Source organism: Podarcis tiliguerta, assembly GCF_965153285.1.
Source record: "Podarcis tiliguerta genome assembly, chromosome: 4".
Lineage (NCBI taxonomy): Eukaryota > Metazoa > Chordata > Lepidosauria > Squamata > Lacertidae > Podarcis > Podarcis tiliguerta.
The window spans coordinates 81,476,933-81,495,920 of NC_139537.1; the positions used below are offsets into that span (position 1 = coordinate 81,476,933).

General features: G+C 43.5%; 2 protein-coding genes across 2 annotated transcripts in view; both read left to right on the forward strand.

Moving 5' to 3' along the window:
* Nucleotides 1-6,267, forward strand: part of SLC15A1 (solute carrier family 15 member 1) — a 36,046-nt gene extending 29,779 nt beyond the window's left edge. The window contains exons 20-23 of the mRNA XM_083437797.1: nucleotides 1,602-1,701; nucleotides 2,868-3,014; nucleotides 3,971-4,078; nucleotides 5,463-6,267. Of these exons, the coding sequence (XP_083293923.1) occupies nucleotides 1,602-1,701; nucleotides 2,868-3,014; nucleotides 3,971-4,078; nucleotides 5,463-5,654 (547 nt within the window). The 3' untranslated portion in view covers nucleotides 5,655-6,267. The remainder of the gene's footprint in view (nucleotides 1-1,601; nucleotides 1,702-2,867; nucleotides 3,015-3,970; nucleotides 4,079-5,462) is intronic.
* Nucleotides 6,268-10,461: 4,194 nt separating this feature from the next.
* The window catches only part of STK24 (serine/threonine kinase 24), a 38,451-nt gene continuing 29,924 nt past the window's right edge, over nucleotides 10,462-18,988 (forward strand). Inside the window, exons 1-2 of the mRNA XM_083437969.1 lie at nucleotides 10,462-10,943; nucleotides 18,040-18,270. Coding sequence (XP_083294095.1) covers nucleotides 10,899-10,943; nucleotides 18,040-18,270 — 276 coding nt within the window. The 5' untranslated portion in view covers nucleotides 10,462-10,898. The remainder of the gene's footprint in view (nucleotides 10,944-18,039; nucleotides 18,271-18,988) is intronic.

Genomic DNA, 18,988 nt, shown 5'->3' on the forward strand with positions numbered 1-18,988 from the left:
TTTTTACTCAAAAAATTAAGAAAAAACCATCGTCTTATACACAGAAAAATACGGTACAAGTAAAAACTTTAGTTATAAAACAAATAATTGTCTTATTGCAATTATTTGTCTCAGTGCCAACATTTGTTTGATGAAGTGGGTTCTAGTCCATGGAAGCTTATGCTACAACAAATCTGAGTATCTTTAAGGAACTGAGAATACTCATGGGATGTGTGCTTCAATAGACTAGGGTATCTTAAGCAGAAAATCTGTGACTGGATCTCTGAATGTATTTTTCACTGCAATAGAGCTATGAGGCCCGGAATTTGATTGATAAACTGGTGATGGTGGAGATATTTTTAGTCCCTCTTGCGCTGTACTGTTTGCCTGTTCTAAATGGCCCCTTCAAACTGCTGTTAGTCTTGTGAGGGAGAAAATGTGCACACTTTTTGTATTAATATGACGGCAGCCACCACAAAAAATACTGCTGCTGTCAGGGACTGCCATTTTCCCCACCAAGCCCTGGAACAAATGCAAAGTCCAAGGTAATTATGAGTAAATAAAATGCTGGCTGCCAGAAGACAGGTGGTGGTGATGGGAGTCAGCTCAAAAAGAGAGAAGAAGATCCAAATGTGAGAAAACAGATGCATGCTTGACCAATAAGCGTAGGTGAGTTTTGGAAGATTGCATTGGGGTTGGCAGGAGAGAAAGCTGTGTAAAGCAAATGCTCTTTTTCTAGACCAGCTGGATGGGACCCTCTGGCTTGTAGGTGGATTTTGGCCCACAAGGCCTCTCCATTTCACCTGCCAAGGCCATATTCCCCAAACCACGTCCACCTGCTCCATACCTGAAGTCATATGTAATGTCAAGTATGGGACAGTTACAGATGTGACTAGATCGACTGCTTTCAGAAAGCGGGATTAAACTTGGTCAGTGACTCCCCTTTACCCTTGCAGGCCAGCTTTGACAGGGCCTGCCAATCATCATCAGGGTGTCGGATTATTGGCAGGTGAAATGGAGAGGCCTACCCACCTGTCAAAGATACAGATTTAGCCTGCCAAGCCGAAAAGGTTGCCCCCTCTTGTTCTAGAGCCTCCTAGTTCCTGGTGAGAAGTCATTAAGGAAACATGCATTAATTGGGGTAGCTTTTACTTTTTAAATGCTATGGCAGACATAGGCAAACTCGCCTCTCCAGCTGTTTTGGGACTACAACTCCCATCATCCCTAGCTAACAGGACCAGTGGTCAGGGATGATGAGTTGTTGTCCCAAAACAGCTGGAGGGCCGAGTTTGCCTATGCCTGTGCTATGGAATAATATAATTCATTCTGATCACTAGTAACGATGGTGCACTGGGAGAGCGGTCAGAAAACTTCCTTAGACAATATCCTGCCACAGCAAGCTTTAGAACTGGGAGTAAGCAGTTAACCCGAAATGCACGTGGTTAATGATCGTAAGCTGAACAAATAATGCTCAGGCTGTTGCTCTTAATACTAGCAATTCTTCTTCTTCTTCTTCTTCTTCTACTACTACTACTACTACAGCTTCATATACCGTAAGTGAATTAAATTGGGTAGGTTGTGTTGATCAGACTTCATTTCCCCCCTCCCATCTTTCTTCCCAGAAAAGAAATCACTGTTACCATTCTCAGCGATCTTCGTAACTGCAGTGGCAAGTCTTTGACATTTGGGTATGGCAGCGCTTACACTATTGTAGTAGATGGGGTAAGTTGTTTTGCTTATCTTTAAGGAATATTGAAACACCACTGGCAGTTGAATGAAAGTTTCTGGGTACCTGTTAACAATGGTGCATGAATTATTCCACATGAATTATAATGGTGTTTTTATCCTCATTATGGCTTGCTATCTGACCATAAATATCAAGATTAGGGAGTCTGTGACCCTGCAGCTGCCATTATCCTTGACCATTCTCAATGCTGGCTAAGACTGATGGTAGTTGGAGCCCAACAGTATCCAGAGGCTCACCAGTACCGATATATAACAAATATCACACCATAACCATACCAAAGTTACCAAAGCAAAATATATATGCCTAGAAGTATACTGCTGTTGTAAACACATGTAAAAGATTAGCACTGAAGAGTTGGTATAGCTAATGATGGAAGTCACAGTAAATGTAAATAGGATCTGTTTAAACTTAAAATACACAAGCCACTTTATAATTCAAAGGCTTTTGGTTTCAAATTAAAATATACCTGGATGATCTGCTATCTATTGAAGATTTAGTTCCTATCTGTCTGACTATAGACTATCTGATTTTTAGAAGACCTCTGAACGCAGCCATGTATAGGGAAGTTTTTAATGTTTGAAATCTTAACTGTGTTTTGATTTGTTGGAAGCTGCCCAGAGTGGCTGGGGCAACTCGGTCAATTGGGATTATTATTATTATTATTATTATTATTATTATTATTATTATTATTATCATCTGGTAGTCATAATATACAACTCCCATACTTAATCCATAGTCATGTGCTCTTCTCTGCACATTGATCTCTTTATATGAACATGCTTTCCCATTCACTTTAGTGGAGACTGTATCTCCCTTCAAGCATTCCTTTGTTTCTTCCATTGAAATGAATGGGGAGTCTTTGGTGACATGGAAGCTCTGTCAGTGTGCACAGTGGAGATTTTGTAGCCATCAGAATCTCTGGACGAGCGCACCTGAGATCACTGTGTTTCTCATTGTCGATTTGCTTATAATAATCTTTTTTAATGTGAACAACTTAAAAAAGGGGTAGTCTTTTGCAGTTATTCATATTTTACGTCTTCAGTGTCAGTTTACGCTGTGATTAAAGTTATTTTTAATTTGTGCTGCCTATTTAAAATGCAGGGCTTTTGTGTGGATTAATGTAATTTGGTTTTCCTTTCAGTGCAACAGCAGTGAAGTACTCCTCAACTATGTTGAAGACATTCAACCCAACACAATCAGTATGGCCTGGCAAATTCCTCAGTATTTCATTATCACCTGCGCCGAAGTGGTCTTCTCAGTCACTGGACTATCGTTTTCATATGACCAGGTAGATGACTTTGCTTGAGAGATATCTCAGTTGCAACGGTAGCCTTGAGATGTTATAAAATAGAAATGCATATAGACTGCTCCCAAGGAAAGACCAGCAGTAGGATTTGCAAGTGAGCTTGTAGAATCTGTGTGTGAGAGATGGATCCTAAACCATCTGACACACATAGCATAGTTCTGTGGCATAGTTCTGTGAACTCAGATTTGTATTTTTCAATGGTGTTCTCATTATGAATCTTTTTCTAGTCTGCACAGTACTTCCCATGTAGAAACTGATACAGTTCAGCCTTTCTCAATCTGTGGGTCCCCAGATATTGTTGAACTACAACTCCCATCACTCCTAGCTAGCAAGGCCAGAGCTCAGGGATGATGGGAGTTGTAGTCCAACATCATCTGGGGACCCACAAGTTGAGAACCACTGATAGAGCATGTGATTCAGTAAAGCCAAGCTATGGGGTTTTTTGTGACTAGGTGTGATCAAAAAAGAACAAAGAATTCTACTCTGTTCCAGAAGTAATTTCTTAGCTTGCAAACGATTACAAGCTACATCCAACCACCAGGAGGGCAAAACTAGATGGTGCATATAGCAATCACATCAGGAGTGTTAAAAACAATTAATAGAAAGCTCAGCAGAGTGGGTGGGTGGATGCTTCTTGACATTTTTTCCTTCATAGGAACTGCGATCCCATTGCAACCCCAGTAATATCCCTCCCCCCACGTGTGGATGGCATTCGCCCTAGTAAGAGCAAAAAACAAGTGTAGGGGTGATTTTAGTTGGAACCACAGTGGGGAAGGAAAGTGTTGCAATCTGCCTCCTGAGTTTAGTATTTAATCCATCCGCATAGCCTTGACATAATTGCTAAATATGCAACTGGCCCTTGAAAAGCCAATTTTGAATCATAAATATTCGATACTGTACCTCAAAACAATGTGCAATTAAATAACTTGTTTCGGTAGGCTCCTGCAAACATGAAGTCTGTTTTGCAAGCTGGATGGCTGTTGACAGTGGCTGTGGGGAATATCATTGTTCTTATTATAGCTGGAGCTTCAAAAATTGAAGAACAGGTAAAGTAAACTTTGTCTTAACATCAGGGCTACAAGTTTTTATATATAGATATACTGGTGAACACCGTTGTATGGGGAGAAAAGTCACTAAAACACAGCTCTGTTACTATGGCAGAGTTGTAGTTTCAGTAGAATACTGAGCGTGCAAAGATGTCAATACGATGCACAGCAAGAAATACAGATGGCTTTGAATCCTTGATCTCTAATGTTAGTTTTACGTGTTGGAATCTTTGGTATAGGTTCCATGAAGGTAGCAGGGGTCCAGTACATTAACAACACAATTCTATGCATTCAGAAACAGGTCTTGCTGTGTTCGATAAGGCTTGTGTGTTCATATGGGCTGTATATCTTGTATCCTGTATGGGTGGGGACCGGGGATAAGTCACTGGAGAACCTTCACACTCAACATCTGGAACTTTAATTTTGGTACAAAAGCATATGGTTAGGTCGGAGAACTTCAGGAAATCTGGTGATTCTGGATGGTAGCAATTGTTGTTGTTTTTTTTAAAATAATTTTTATTAACAAACCAATCAAATCACATTAGTTCCAAATTACAGAGCCAAATTTTAAATTTTTGTTGGGGGTACCCATGCTTCGAGCTCAGAAAGGGATCCAATCATCTCTATTGCTACTGCTTTGATATTTGCAGTTCTGTCCAATTAATATTCACAGTTCTGTCCATTCCTCTCTTTGTTGTTTTCCTCATCTCTTCTTGTTGTTATCGTATATTTTTCCTTTCTTTGTAACCTCTGATAGTTGGATGGTAGCAAATGTGACATGACTTGCAAATCTAAAGATGGAAGACTTCAATTAACGACTCAGAAGTTTTAAGTTTTTGCAGAGCACAATTTTGTAGCCCATGTACTAGCAGTAGTAATAATAGCATAGCCAAAGAAAGGTTCTGTTAAACCTATAGAAATGGAAATCTCAGCGAGGTTCTCTAGATACCAGAATTTCCGTGTTAAGTGCCAGACACAATCCTACAAAAATTACCCCTGCTCCTTATCCACAGCCTTTGTGGAGTGCAAGGAAATTTGTTCCCCATCAGGCTGCAACCCTGCTTATCTGAGAGTAAACCACATTCAATTCAACAGGACTTATTTCTGAGTAGACACAGTTAGGATTGCAATCTCAATTTTCCTGAACCATGTGCTACTTCCTAAAAGAGGCAAGCTAGGCAGTTTCGATTCCCAAGGGCACTTCATGTGACTGTTCTAATATTTGAAACAAGCCTTAAAATAATGTAATGACTTCTGCTAAAAATCCTCTTGTTCTTTGAATTAATGCATAAATGCTTATTTGTTAGCAATAGCATGTTATATATATATAAATATAAATATATATAAATCTAAAACCTTTTTTTTTTTAACCTTTTTTTTACAGTGGGTAGAATACGTTCTGTTTGCAGCTTTACTTGTTGCAGTTACCCTTGTTTTTGCCATCATGGCCTATTTTTACACATATGTGGATCCAGTTGAGGTTGAAGCTCAAATGGTAGAGGACGAAAAGAAGAGGGAAAAGGAACCGCCATCTTATGAAAATGGAAATGCACCCGTTTTACAGACTCAGATGTGAACATATACTAAAGGCTGAATGTGAATATAAACTGTCATCAGGACAACTGCATCTGTAGTCCAAGACACATAAGTGCTGCCTTCTCACTGGGCAGGGATGGTTTGTGAACACCATCAAAATACACCCTCCCTCCCGAGGGCGAAGATTAAGACATCTGTTCTCCTGTGAAGAAAATGAGGACCCCCCCCCAGTTCTTTCTCAGCAGATTTTGCACTTAAAAAGGGATCTGAACCTAATTACACCTGGCCACAATGAAAAGACATTCAAAGTATTATTTTTTTTTATACAGAACTGCTTTAATTTCATGTTGTATCAGAAGGCAAGTGCTCCTGTCTCACAAAACATACAGGCTTTAGAGGCTCTTTGATATGCTGTCCTACAGATAATGATTGCTATTATACATGTGTGGGGGGTTTTTCCTCCTGAGAACACGTATCTGAGCCAGTTGAATATTGATGACCCTGGTATTGCACTACACACCTCTTCCTTTGTTTTCTGCCAGAGGACTGCCAAATCTAGCTTCAGGTGCCTACTGTGGTAGAGATGAACAAAGAGGAATTGCATTATAAACAAGCAAAGGCAAACGAAATAAAACTGTGACTCCAAAAATGAATGGTTTGGTTTACTTTCTCAGAGGAAGAAGGGAGCTGGGCTTCTGTTTCATTACTGTTGAGGATCAGGATAGCGCAGGAATTGCCAGCCTTTTGTAAATTCATGGCCCCACTACATCACCGCAACCAGGAACACACCATATTCATTACAATAAAATGCTAATTTAAGAGGGTGGAGGAGACTCTATGGGGGCACCAGGGAAAGCTTACAGCCTTCACTGGCCCTGCCTTGAGTGATTCTGCCTGTCTGAAACATGTCCGTGAACTCTGACAATGCTCCTTGTCTGGGTGGAAAATAGAGAGGAATGCAAATACAGCCTGGCCTGCTGTAGAAAGATAAAATTACATTTGTTGCTTTGCCCACTTTTGCCTTTGTCCTTGCCCTCCACTCTCATGTGGCATTTGGAAGATTGTCCAGAAGGGAGTGTCACCTTTTGCACTGCAAAAGTTTATTTACTCCTGGTCTGTATACAGTGCTATTTTTCTAGAAAAAAGAGAGGTGCTGGAACTTGCCACAAACACCCCCCTCGTTCTGTTAGAATGGCAATGGTGCCAACTGAGTTCTGGCAAGTCCCAGCTTAAAAAAAGGCCTATCTGTATGACTTACATACCACCCCCATCTTCACACTATCTTATAAACAATTTTTTTTTACCCAAACAAGCAACAATTTAAAGAGATTTCTTAAGGTATAACAGAGAGGGATTGGCAATTGATGGGCTATGGTGAAGCCCCCTTTTTGTGGTAACAGACCAGGGCTCTCTTCAGCCACATAACTGCAAATTCCAGGCACATGGATGTTAGGCTGGAGTAATTAGACACTGCTGCTACCGGGACCGTAGGAGTTTGTTAAAAGTCGGAAGCATCGGTAGAAGGATTTTGGAGAGATCCATACATATGTGGGTGGAAGGAAGGATCAGATCAAGTAAAATAAATAATTAAATCATCCACTGGCCATCAACATAGAAACCTAAAAGCCTATAAAATCCCTTAGCCCTCCACTTAGTTGCATAATAAAAATGGTATACAGTACATTTAGATACAAAGAGTGGAAGGGCGAGGGATCACCAGCGACATGGCAGGGAACTACACACCCGCAGTCCCCTTCCAGCACATTAGCTTGGCTAATATGAATCTATGAGCCATGGGTTCTGAATTTATGCTTTAAGAAGGGGTATGCTGTATTATTAGGGACGCGGGTGGCATTGTAGGTTAAACCACAGAGCCTAGGACTTGCCGATCAGAAGGTCTGCGGTTCGAATCCCTGCAATGGAGTGAGCTCCCGTTGCTCAGTTCCTGCTCCTGCCAACCTAGCAGTTTGAAAGCACATCAAAGTGCAAGTAGATAAATAGGTTCTGTTCTGGCGGGAAGGTAAACGGCGTTTCTGTGCGCTGCTCTGGTTCGCCAGAAGCGGCTTAGTCATGCTGGCCACATGACCCGGAAGCTGTACACAGGCTCCCTCGGCCAATAAAGCAAGATGAGCGCCGCAACCCCAGAGTCGGTCACGACTGGACCTAATGGTCAGGGGTCCCTTTACCTTTATGCTGTATTTTATTATTATTATTATTATTATTATTATTATTATTATTATTATTATTTGTATACTGCCCTATACCCACAGGTCTCAGGGTGGTTACAACATAAAATCAAAATATGAAAACACAAAATACATAATAAAAACCAAAAAACATGATATAGTTGTGATCCCTTTAATAGCTTGGATTTCTAATTGTACCCACCTATTGGTATCATCTAATGTGTGGGAAACAAAATGTCTAATTTGGTTTGCTTGGCAATACCTAGTTAAATCAGGAAGCCCCCATTCCCCCCTCCCCCATTTTAAAGGTAAGCACAGCAGCTTTCCACCTTTTCTAGGTCATTTGCAAGCAAAAATAAAATAATTCAGCTGCCGCTGCCAGCTCCAAAGCTGTTTAAAAGAAACTGAAATTGGTAAGCTCTGAATAAGAAAAGTTAGCTTAGAAGGAACAATAGTTTTAACCAACGCTAACCTTTCAGGAACCTTCAAAATCATTTCCCTCCACCTTTTTTTGTCGCAAGAGATCGGTTGTCAAATGGGTTTAAATTGGAAATACATGGATGTATGCCAGAAGAGGGAATTTCAGCAGGTGGGGCTTTTACATAACTATGAAAGTTGCAGGAGCCCTGCCCTCTTTGCCAACTGGCCACTCTATGTGAGGCATAAACACTAGACATTCTTGAGCCGAATTATCTTGACAGCCTACCTTGTGAAACCAGTGAGGTTGAGTGTGTTGCTGAAACCTCATCCAGCCCTTTTGGTGTCATTAAGCATCTGCAACCTCTTTGATTGTGTAAGCGTTGAGGTTGTGGGTGTGATGCTTTTATTGCATTAAAACAGAAACTTCTGATAATGGTTAACTGATCATCCCAACAAAGGAATGTAGGCAATTATAACCGCATGAAGAGTTGTTAGGAAATTGATTGGCCGTCTCTGTCAATTAGCTCCACACAGAAGAACAGAATGGATAACCTGCTACCTGAGATCACATACCTTCCAACATTTCTCCGACGAAAACAGGGATGTCCTATTCCATAATAATAATAATTGTATTATTTAGACCCCACCCACCTGACTGGGTTGCCCCAGCCGCTCTGGGCAGCTTCCAACATATATATAACAACATATTAAACATTAAACACTTCCCTATACAGGGCTGCAGTCTTCTAAAGGTTACTTATCTTCTTGGCTTGGGGGTCACTTAACTCCATATCTTCCAACATTTATCCAATAAAAATAGGGACGTCCTAAGGAAAAGCAAGGGACGCGGGTGGCGCTGTGGGTTAAACCATAGAACTTAGGACTTGCCGATCAGAAGGTTGGCGGTTTGAATCCCCACGACGGGGTGAGCTCCCGTTGTTCAGTCCCTGCTCCTGCCAACCTAGCAGTTCGAAAGCACGTCAAAGTGCAAGTAGATAAATAGGTACCGCTCCGGTGGGAAGGTAAACGACGTTTCTGTGTGCTGCTCTGGTTTGCCAGAGGGTCCCTTTACCTTTACCTTAAGGAAAAGTGGGACATTCTGGGATCAAATCAGAAACCTGGATGGCTTCTGTAAATCTGGGACTGTTCCTGGAAAATAGGGACACTGGAAGCGTCTGAAATCAGCATGACTACCGTTATCTCCTTTTCAATCTGTGCCTTTCTTTTTCCCTCTTTTGCCCTTGCACCAGAGCCTTAAGAAATCCTTTTGAGCATGAAACACACAGGGCAGTTAACTGAAGTGTGCTTTTTGTAAGGCAGACTTGCAAGTAGCCTCTCGCTTAGCTGGCTTGGGCTGAGAGAAGGAAAACACACACTTAGCTATGGAGACCGTGGCACTAGAAAACCTGCACGACCGCTAAACCGCTAGCTGGATGAATACTGTAGTAGTGGACCTAAAACAGCCATAACTGCGGCAGTCCATTTCCACACAGCAGAGCTGAAGAAGCCATGCACCTGCTCGCCGCAGATGCCTCCTGAATCGAAGCTCAAGGTCAGCGCGTGAGAATTCCTGCACCGATTTCGCTCCCCAATCCGGGAAAAGGGTGCTAGGAAGGCGGGGAGAAAAAGAAGAGGAGGACGCGCGCAGCTGCGCCCTCTCCTCCCGCCGCCCTCCTCAGGATCCTGGCAATCACCCCGTCAGCTGCGCCTGGCTCCGCCCACTTCCGAATGGCCCAGGGTCACACGAAAGGGAGGAGCGAAAGTGGAGTTGGGAAAACACACGACACAAACGGAGACATTTGTCATCAAGAGTTCGATTCGATTGGGACCTATATATTGGCATCCGTGCATCTGAGAAGCAAGGGGGCCGATCTGAATAAAATATGGGGAGGGGGCGGGTAAGCCCCACCCCGCAAAATCGATCCCAAGACGACACAAACAAAATTTGAATGGCAATGCCCATCAACTTTAAGGGCATATATTTTATTTGGGGGGGCCGAAGGGACCTCAGCCCTATGACTGGAAGAGCGCGCCATCGGGGGCGAAGCCGAGCGCTGTGGTTGCAGAGGTTGATGCGGGCGAGACATATCTCTATATGCACATGAATAGGGCATCTGAACATCTACAAGCGAGTTCCCTTTCCGAGTTTTCACAGAACTCTTTTGGGGAGGAAGGGAGGGGCGCCCGCCTCGCCCGCCCCGCCGCCGCCGCGCGCCAATAGGCCCGGCTGGGCTGCGCGAGAAGCGTGGCTCCTCCTCGTGGCCTCGTCCTTTCCCTTTACGGACCCGTGCGCGGAGGAGGAGGGTCAGGATTCGCTCCTCCTCCAGGTTCACCCCTTTCCCAAACCCGGCTGTGTTGTGCGCCTGCCCGCCCTCTTCGCTGCCTTGCGCGCGCGCACAGACGCACAGAGACCCGGGAGTCCTCCGCCCGCCCGCCCGCCCGTCCCTTCCGTATTCGGCTGGTGGCTCGCCTAGCCCTGGTGGATCGGGGGTGCACGAGGGGGAAGGAGCAAGCGGGTGCTGGCTGGGGATGGGGCTGAGGTGAATCCTTCAGTTCCTGGAGCTGCTTCGAGAGAGAGGAGGAGGAGGAGGAGGGAAGGAAGGCAAGAGAGGAGGAAAGGAGAGGGGCCCGCGCGCAGGAGGGGCGGTAGCAGCGCTGCCTCTGCCGCTTCCGTCATCATGGCTCACTCCCCGGTGCAGCAGCCTGGCCTGCCGGGCATGCAGGTGAGAAACCAGCCGCCGCCTCCGGGCTCTCCCCCCGTCCTAACCCACCTCCCTGCATGGGCTTCAAACTGCAATCCAAGAGCCCCCCCCCCAATGGGAACGCAGAGGGGGAGGTGGGTTTTTTTTTGAGGGGGGGCGGTACGTTACACACACACACTCTTCTTCCTCCCCCCGGGCTAATTTAGTGATATGCAGGGGTTTGTTTCATCCCGGGGGGTGCTACCATTGGGTTGGGTGAGGGTGGGGGCTGGGTGAACCTGGCTAACTTGTAAATGAGCTGGAGGGAGCGTCTAAATGAGCAGTTGGGGGGGGGGGTGAGGGGACAGACTCCTAGAAATGCAGAGTCGAAAGGGACCGCGAGGGTCAGCTAGGCCGACCCCCTGCTGGGCAGGAATCTCCTGGTCCAACGTGGGGCTCGGACCCACGACCCTGAAATTTAAGAATCTCCTGCTCTGCTAACTATTCAGGCCGCCCCTTGCAAAGAGAGGGGGTTGGTGCCTCGCTCAAGGTACAATCCGGATAGTTTGCTGTTTTAAATTAAGGGGCAACCCTTAATTTATTTTGGGTTCTGCTGTCACCTGGGAGCGGCTAGCAGTAATGCAGGTGTGTTTCCTGTGGCCAAGATCTTTTAAAGGGCTCCCTTTAGAAACAACAACACCACCCCTCACAAGAAACCAATGTTCTGATCCACTGCAGTTAAGGCACACAGATGACCATGGTCATCACATCTGGGTAAGGGTCATATACTGTGTGAGGTTTATAAAAAGGTACAAAGAGGTAACTTTTTGGCTGGTGTGTGTGTGTGTGTGAGACAGAGAGTGAATGAGTGTGATTTAGCGAGTTTTACCTTAAGTTTTTCTTCCTTATTTTTTTGTTTGTTAGCAAAATCCATATACGGCGTCCTTGAAGTAATATTTGTTGTTTGGGGGGGGGGACTTAATTGTGCAGTATTTAAAATACTAGCCGTTTCAGGAATTCTTTTCATGCTTTAAGTAAGAAGCCCGTCTTCGGCCTGTGAGTTTTCCATCTCTCTGGAAAACTTCTTTGAAACTTGTTTTGCATCTGTAGTGTCGTAGTATTTGCATTAAGTAGCATAAAATAACATCTCTTTGAGTGTGCGTGGCACACAGGGAAGAAGAACTCTGCTGTGAATTCAGATGGGCATTCCTATTTTGTATGTTAAGACGGGAGTCCGGTTTTCCAAACTCAAGAGCGCTGCATTTTGATGGCCTGCAGTATCCCAGGAAGTGGTGGCAGACATGTAGGCCTTCCTATTCTGGCCTGGTGTTGCTATGGCCTACCAAGGAGAAGTGGTGGGAGGGAAGAAGGCCTGTGTTTCACCAGACCAAGGGATAAGTGACTACATACACAAGAAGAGAGAACTTTCTTCTCAGCCAAGCTGAGTAGCAGAACTAACCCAGACTGCAGCTTTCTGTTCTTTGCAGGCTGCAGTAGATCTGAATGGGTTGGCTGTGCCTTGTCTAGAAAGGGGGCCCGAGAGTTGAGTTGCCTTTTCTTCTGTAACTATGCCAAAAATGGGAAGCAGAAGCTGGGGAGAAGTGTGCTTCCTTGTTCTCTACTTGGAAGCTAGCAGGTATATTTTATTGGGGCACAGCTGAGACTACAAGCCCATCATTATGAGGTAAAGTGTTGAGGCTGCATTACATATCATGCTTGAGGGTTTTTATGCAAACTTATTTCCCAGTACACTGGAGTTTCTGGATCTTGTGAGGCTCTGGAGCCAATCAGAAGCCGAAAAGAGCAAGCAGGGTTAGGAAGAGTGAGCTACTGCCCTCTAGAATGGAGGGAGGCTGCTTCTACAGGAAACTCTAGTACTGGTACTCGTGAGCGGCAGATCTGAGCCTTTTTAAGCGACATGCTCAAAAATGACATGGCCCAGTGTTCTTTTAATTCCTGCTTGGCATTTCCTGGGCGCAGACACTTAGGAGTTAACAGGGGTGTAGTAAGTGACTGATAGGAAGAGAAAAACAAAGAAAAACTATTGTGGACAGTCAGATCTCAGGGACAGGTGAGACCAATAGTGCTCATTTAGTAAATAGATTCCAGCACAGATGTGAGTTGTAGCTGTGATTGTTACCGCTTGCACTCAGGCCCCTCAAAGCAACTTGCACTGCAGAAATAAAAACGGAAGGGATTGAAATAATGTAAAAACAGCAATAAACAAAACCTTAAACACTCATTCCAGCCCTGTATTTAAAAGGAACAAGTCCTACCCACACCACTTAAAGGATAAGTCCCACAAAGGCCACGGTAACTGCCTTGGCAATTAAAAAACATAAACCTGGGTCTTTTAGGTGCCAGGGTTTTGCCTGGCACCTAGAAGCACAGCAATGACTCCTGGCATGCTTTGTTGGGGAGAGCCATTCCACAAGTGGAGCCATTGTGGAAAAGGACTGTTCTCATGTTGCCACCCTGCACACTTGCTGTGGAGAGTAAGCCTGAAGAAGGGCCTCAGGTGCAGGTTCTGGGTTGGTTCATGAGGAGAGAGGCACTCCTTGAGGTATGTGTTAGGCTGCTGGTCCCCTAGCATCTGTATACGAATGGAGATTACAGTGGTAGCTCAGGTTACAAACGCTTTGGGTTACAGACTCTGCTAACCCGGAAGTAGTACCTCGGTTTAAGAACTTTACCTCAGGATGAGAACAGAAATTGCGCGGCGGTGGCACAGCGGCTGCGGGAGGCCCCATTAACTAAAGTGGTGCCTCAGGTAAAGAATGGTTTCAGCTTAAGAACGGACCTCCGTTCATAACCAGAGGTACCACTGCAGATTCTAGAAATAGAATAAGCTCTAAATGGCATTTGCCAGTGCATTTGTGTTTATATACATGCATGCCTTGCAGCTCTGTCCGAGCACAATTCAAAGTGTTGGTGCTGACCTTTAAAGCCCTAAACGGCTTGACCCAGTATACCTGAAGGAGTGTCTCCACCACCATCCACTGAGGTCCAGCTCCGAGGCCCTTCTGGTGGTTCCCTCACTATGAGAAGCTAAGTTACAGGGAACCAGGCAGAGGGCCTTCTCGGTAGTGGCGCCCGGCCTGTGGAATGCTCTCCCATCAGATGTCAAGGAAATCAACAACTATCTGACTTTTAGAAGACATCTGAAGGCAGTCCTGTTTAGGGAAGTTTTTAATGTTTGATGTATTACCGTGTTTTTAATATTCTGTTGGGGGCCGCCCAGAGTGGCTGGGGAGGCCCAGCCAGATGGGCAGGTATTATTATTATTATTATTATTATTATTATTATTATTATTATTAATGCAATTCAGGTGGTCAAAAACGCAACGGGTTTGAATACAGGGGAGTAAAAGAAGCTGAGGAACAGCAGTCAATCCTCAAGTGTTTTCAAAACGGACAATAGATTTTGGAAGGGAGGAGGCATTTTTTACAAGTTGGACTGGGCCTATAGAAATGATGTTAGGGTGCTGCCTTGTACTGCTTTTGCCGAGCTGCTTCATAAATGGTGTGTTGCAAGGAGGGCAACATCTGTTTCAGAAAAGGTCTTGGAGGTTGTTGAGTAACAAGGGATTATTCATGACCAGCTACTGGGAACCACTGGAGAGAAGTCATTTGAAGCTCTGTAGGGTTGCTGACATCATGTGATCAGCTGGGTTAAAGGACACAGGGGATTAGGCAGGATATGGTTCCTCGTTTTGAAATCTGGTGAAGTTCTTGACTAAAACAGGTTAGACAAGAGTTGCAGGGGACAGGTGCAAGAGAGTGGCCAAGATGCAGCACTAGAATTTCCTGGTTAAACTCAGAGGCTCTGTTTTCTAGATTTGTGTTTTTGAAACCCTATTTAGATCTGCAAAACATACATTTTATAGTTCATGTGCTGGCGCATTGTCATGGAAAGGGAACCGAAAATAGTGATAACTGTAGACAATATATAATCTAAGCACATTTTCCCTTAAATTAATCATCCTGTTTTGAATGGCAAAAGGAAATTATGCCTCTTTTAAGATAACAATATTTCCATAGGAACATTCTGATTATATCTGTTCCAATACAATTACTTTTTACTGTAACAAGTCTTAATCTTAGCGTTCTCACTGCCCTCACAAATACTGTAAATTTCACTGAATATAACGTATCTCTTTTCTAACCAATCCTCACAAATGCCTCTTTCTACACTTGCTGCTATAATCAGATAACAATAATAATCTTGTTTGTGTTTTGCTTTTCTATATGTACTTTAGGTATTGAATTCACTGCTAGTTTTTGTTGGTTACCTGTTTGTCTTAACGCTAATTTATATTGTCAATTATCCATATCCCTTTAGGGTTGGTAACGTTATTGAAACGATGAGTCTTGGAAATAAGTTAGCAAAAACTAGTTTTACACATACACACCATCTTGGTTTGACTGCTCTTTTTTGTAGTTGGGGAAAACCCCAAAAAGAACCCCAACTTTTAGAAAGTTTTTGGGCCTAGTTGCCTGGGAGTAATTCATATGCTCTGCAGGCTAATTATAAGCTTGAATAAAGCACACACAGTAAAGGATTACATTCTCATCAATTTTAATAGCTCTTTCGGTTAGTTCTGCGAATCTGGTTCTGTAGAGCTCTGCTGTAAAGCTGAAAATGTAAAACTTTATTGCTCTTCGTAATAGAAAACTTGCCTCCCCAGAGAAAGCACATATGCCCCCTTCTTATTAGCATGTTTGTGTGCAGCTCTGTTGTTCTTAGCTAGTTATTGTATAGTTAAACAGAAATGTTCAGTTTGGCATTTATATACATACTCTTATGGAAACCACTTGTAAAAATGAGTGGGAATATGAGGGGGGTGTATATAGAAACTTCACAGTCCCAGTCTTGTGGTACATTACATCGCTGGGGGAGAGGGAGCAGGCCTTGGGACCCTTCTTTGTGTGGTTAGTGCTTATATTGTGGACTTGAAGGGGCCTTGTTATTTTTGAACAGGATAAAAGATTGGTCCCAGGGTATGGTCTAAGAAGGCTTTGCAGAAAGTAAGCAGGCTTTGTTAGTGCCTAGTGCACTACCTTGAGTCCCATGATGTGGAATATAAATGTCCTAAAATGTCTGAGGGCCTCACTGTGAGAAGCGACATTACAGGGAACCAGGCAGAGGTCCTTCTTGGTAGTGGCTCCTTCCCTGTGGAACACCCTCCATATCAAACAGATGACAGTTCAGGGAAGTTTTTAATGGGTGATGTTTTATTGTGTTTTTAATATTTTGTTGGGAGCTGCCCAGAGTGGGTGGGGTAACCCGGTCAGATGGGTGGCTAATAATCATAATGCCTTTAGTCATATTCAGATTTGACACTTTTGGAAAATTTGTAGAAAACAGTCTCTGTTTTCTCTGGCCATGTAATTTGTCTTTTAAAACTAATCCTAGATGCTTCATCAACACTTTCTGTTACTGCTGAGTAGTAGTTTGCATGAAATTTAGCACAATGTTCCATTGACCTTCTAGGAAGAACTGAGTTCTTCTCAGAGACAGTAGTTTCGATAATGTGGCAGAGTTCTAATAAATTAATTAGTTAATTTGACAGTTGCCTAGAGTAGTTTTGGTGTCCGCTACTAAAGTAAAAGGTAAAGGCACCCCTGCCCGTATGGGCCAGTCGTGTCCGACTCTGGGGTTGCGCGCCCATCTCGCTTAAGAGGCCGGGGCCAGCGCTGTCCAGAGACACTTCCGGGTCACGTGGCCAGCGTGACGAAGCTGCTCTGGCGAGCCAGCACCAGCGCAGCACACGGAAACGCCGTTTACCTTCCCGCTATAAAGCGGTACCTATTTATCTACTTGCACTTAAGTGTGCTTTCGTTCTGCTAGGTGGGCCGGAGCTGGGACCAAACGATGGGAGCTCACCCCGCCGCGGGGATTCGAACCGCCGACCATGCGATCGGCAAGTCCTAGGCGCTGAGGTTTTACCCACAGCGCCACCCGCGTCCCTGTAATTTGACAGTTGCCCAGAGTAGTTTTGGTGTCCGCTACTAGTCAACTCTAAACACACGCTATACATACCTTTGCTTGATCTTAATGCATCAACCCTCATCTCGCATACTGCGATGTGTTAAGGTTAGTTTGGGCACCATGGAAGCCAGTCATTTGAAGGGGAAGGATACAGATTGTGCTTGGGGCTTTGTTTCTCTGCATGCGTTATGGCCAAGCACATGTGGGCTTCCTAAATGTGCCTTGTAAACGATGTCAGCCATTTCTGTGCTTTTCTGTTATTAAAAGGTGGAATTGTATGAAGCTGCACAGCATGCATTCATGGAACAAAGTTCTCATGCTGCACGCAGGCACTGCATTACGACTGCAGCAACAATCCTATACGTGAGGCTATTTCAGCTTTCCTCAACTTGATAGTCAACATTCAGGGTTGGTGGAAGTTACGTTAGCTGGGGTTGATGGGAGTTGTGGTCCAGATTATCTGGACGACACTATATTGAGGAAGTATAATGTATATTATGTAGTATGACAGCATACATTGGCAGTGTAAGCTAGACTTGGCCCATAGTAACTTGGGGGATGGAATTATAATGAGTAAAATTGAATTATTGCCTTTCTAACACCCTTATCTTCCTAAGATCATCCTCCTTTCTGCCCCGTTACTTTTTACAAGCATACATTTTACTTGCCGAAATCACCTTAATTTTTCAACCCCTCAACTGCAACAGTTCTATAAATCCAAATTCTTAAGCGCAGATCGTCCTATTCTTTAGCTTGTGGTTGGCATAGAACTTTGGTTTTCACAAGGCAAATTTTGGGTTCATTTAGACATTGGAGTTCTGGAATTTCATTTAGGGACGACCCTGCTTTTGCTGGTAGATCACATGGGACTCAGTATCTAGGAAGGAGAATATTACAAAATTGAAGTACGAAAACCTGTTTGGAAATAGTTTGAACATAGAATAGGCCTTCCCATGTTGGTTTGAAACGATTGTATTAAAACTGAATATTTGTACTGAACTGAGATCTGCAGTGTAAATTTAATTATTTGATGCCATAATCCTGTGTATGCTATTGGGGAGCAAGTCTCACTTCTGAGTAGACATGCCTTCAAGAACTCAGAATCATAAAATCAAAGGTGTTGTTTTTCTTTTCTGTATTTCTGCAGAATCTGAAAGCAGATCCAGAAGAGCTCTTTACAAAGCTGGAGAAGATCGGCAAAGGTTCATTTGGTGAAGTTTTTAAAGGAATTGACAATCAAAGTCAGAAAGTTGTTGCTATAAAAATTATTGATCTTGAAGAAGCTGAAGATGAAATAGAAGACATTCAACAAGAGATTACAGTGCTGAGTCAGTGTGACAGTCCATATGTTACCAAATACTATGGATCTTATTTAAAGGTAAGAGGCTGTATGTTGAAATGTCTTATTTAAAATATTCACATTTTAAAAATCAATATATTTGTGAAATTACAGAATAGCCATTAGTGGAAGAAGGATGTTTGGAGTATTAGACTAAATGGATTGTTTATCTTTTCCATAAGGTTTTTTTTGGAAAGAGTTACATAGTGTCTCTTTATTTAGATATTGAAGTGTTATTAATTTATGTGTTGTAATATTGATAAAATTAAACTTTTTTTTTTGGTAAAATTGAACAATCCTGGAGGCTGTGTGTGTGTGTTACGTATGATATTATACATAAACACTCTATCTTGTTTCTACACCAATGCTAAACTCCTGCCAAAGAGAGGGCACTGATTGCTTGATATCCTTGATGCCTCTAGTGTAGTGTTGTTTAAATTTCTGAGTTTTTAATTTATATTTAAATTAGGTATTTTGTATGGTGTTGCTGTTGTAAGCCACTTTGAGACTTAGAGGGAGAAAAGTGGGTTATAATTTTTTAAAAATATATATTACCCAGGGTTGCCTGCATGGCACTGGGAACTGGGCCAGCAAAATTCTGTTTGCGCAATGGAGAATCCCTATCTGCATCTCCAGTGGAGCTTACCCTTGGCACCCCAAGCTTCAGGTTTTTGAACTCCCATGAAGGCCTGGGATGTAATGACAGGAGAATTGGAGAAAACCACGCGGAAGCAGCTTTTAGGCTCTGGAGTCTTGT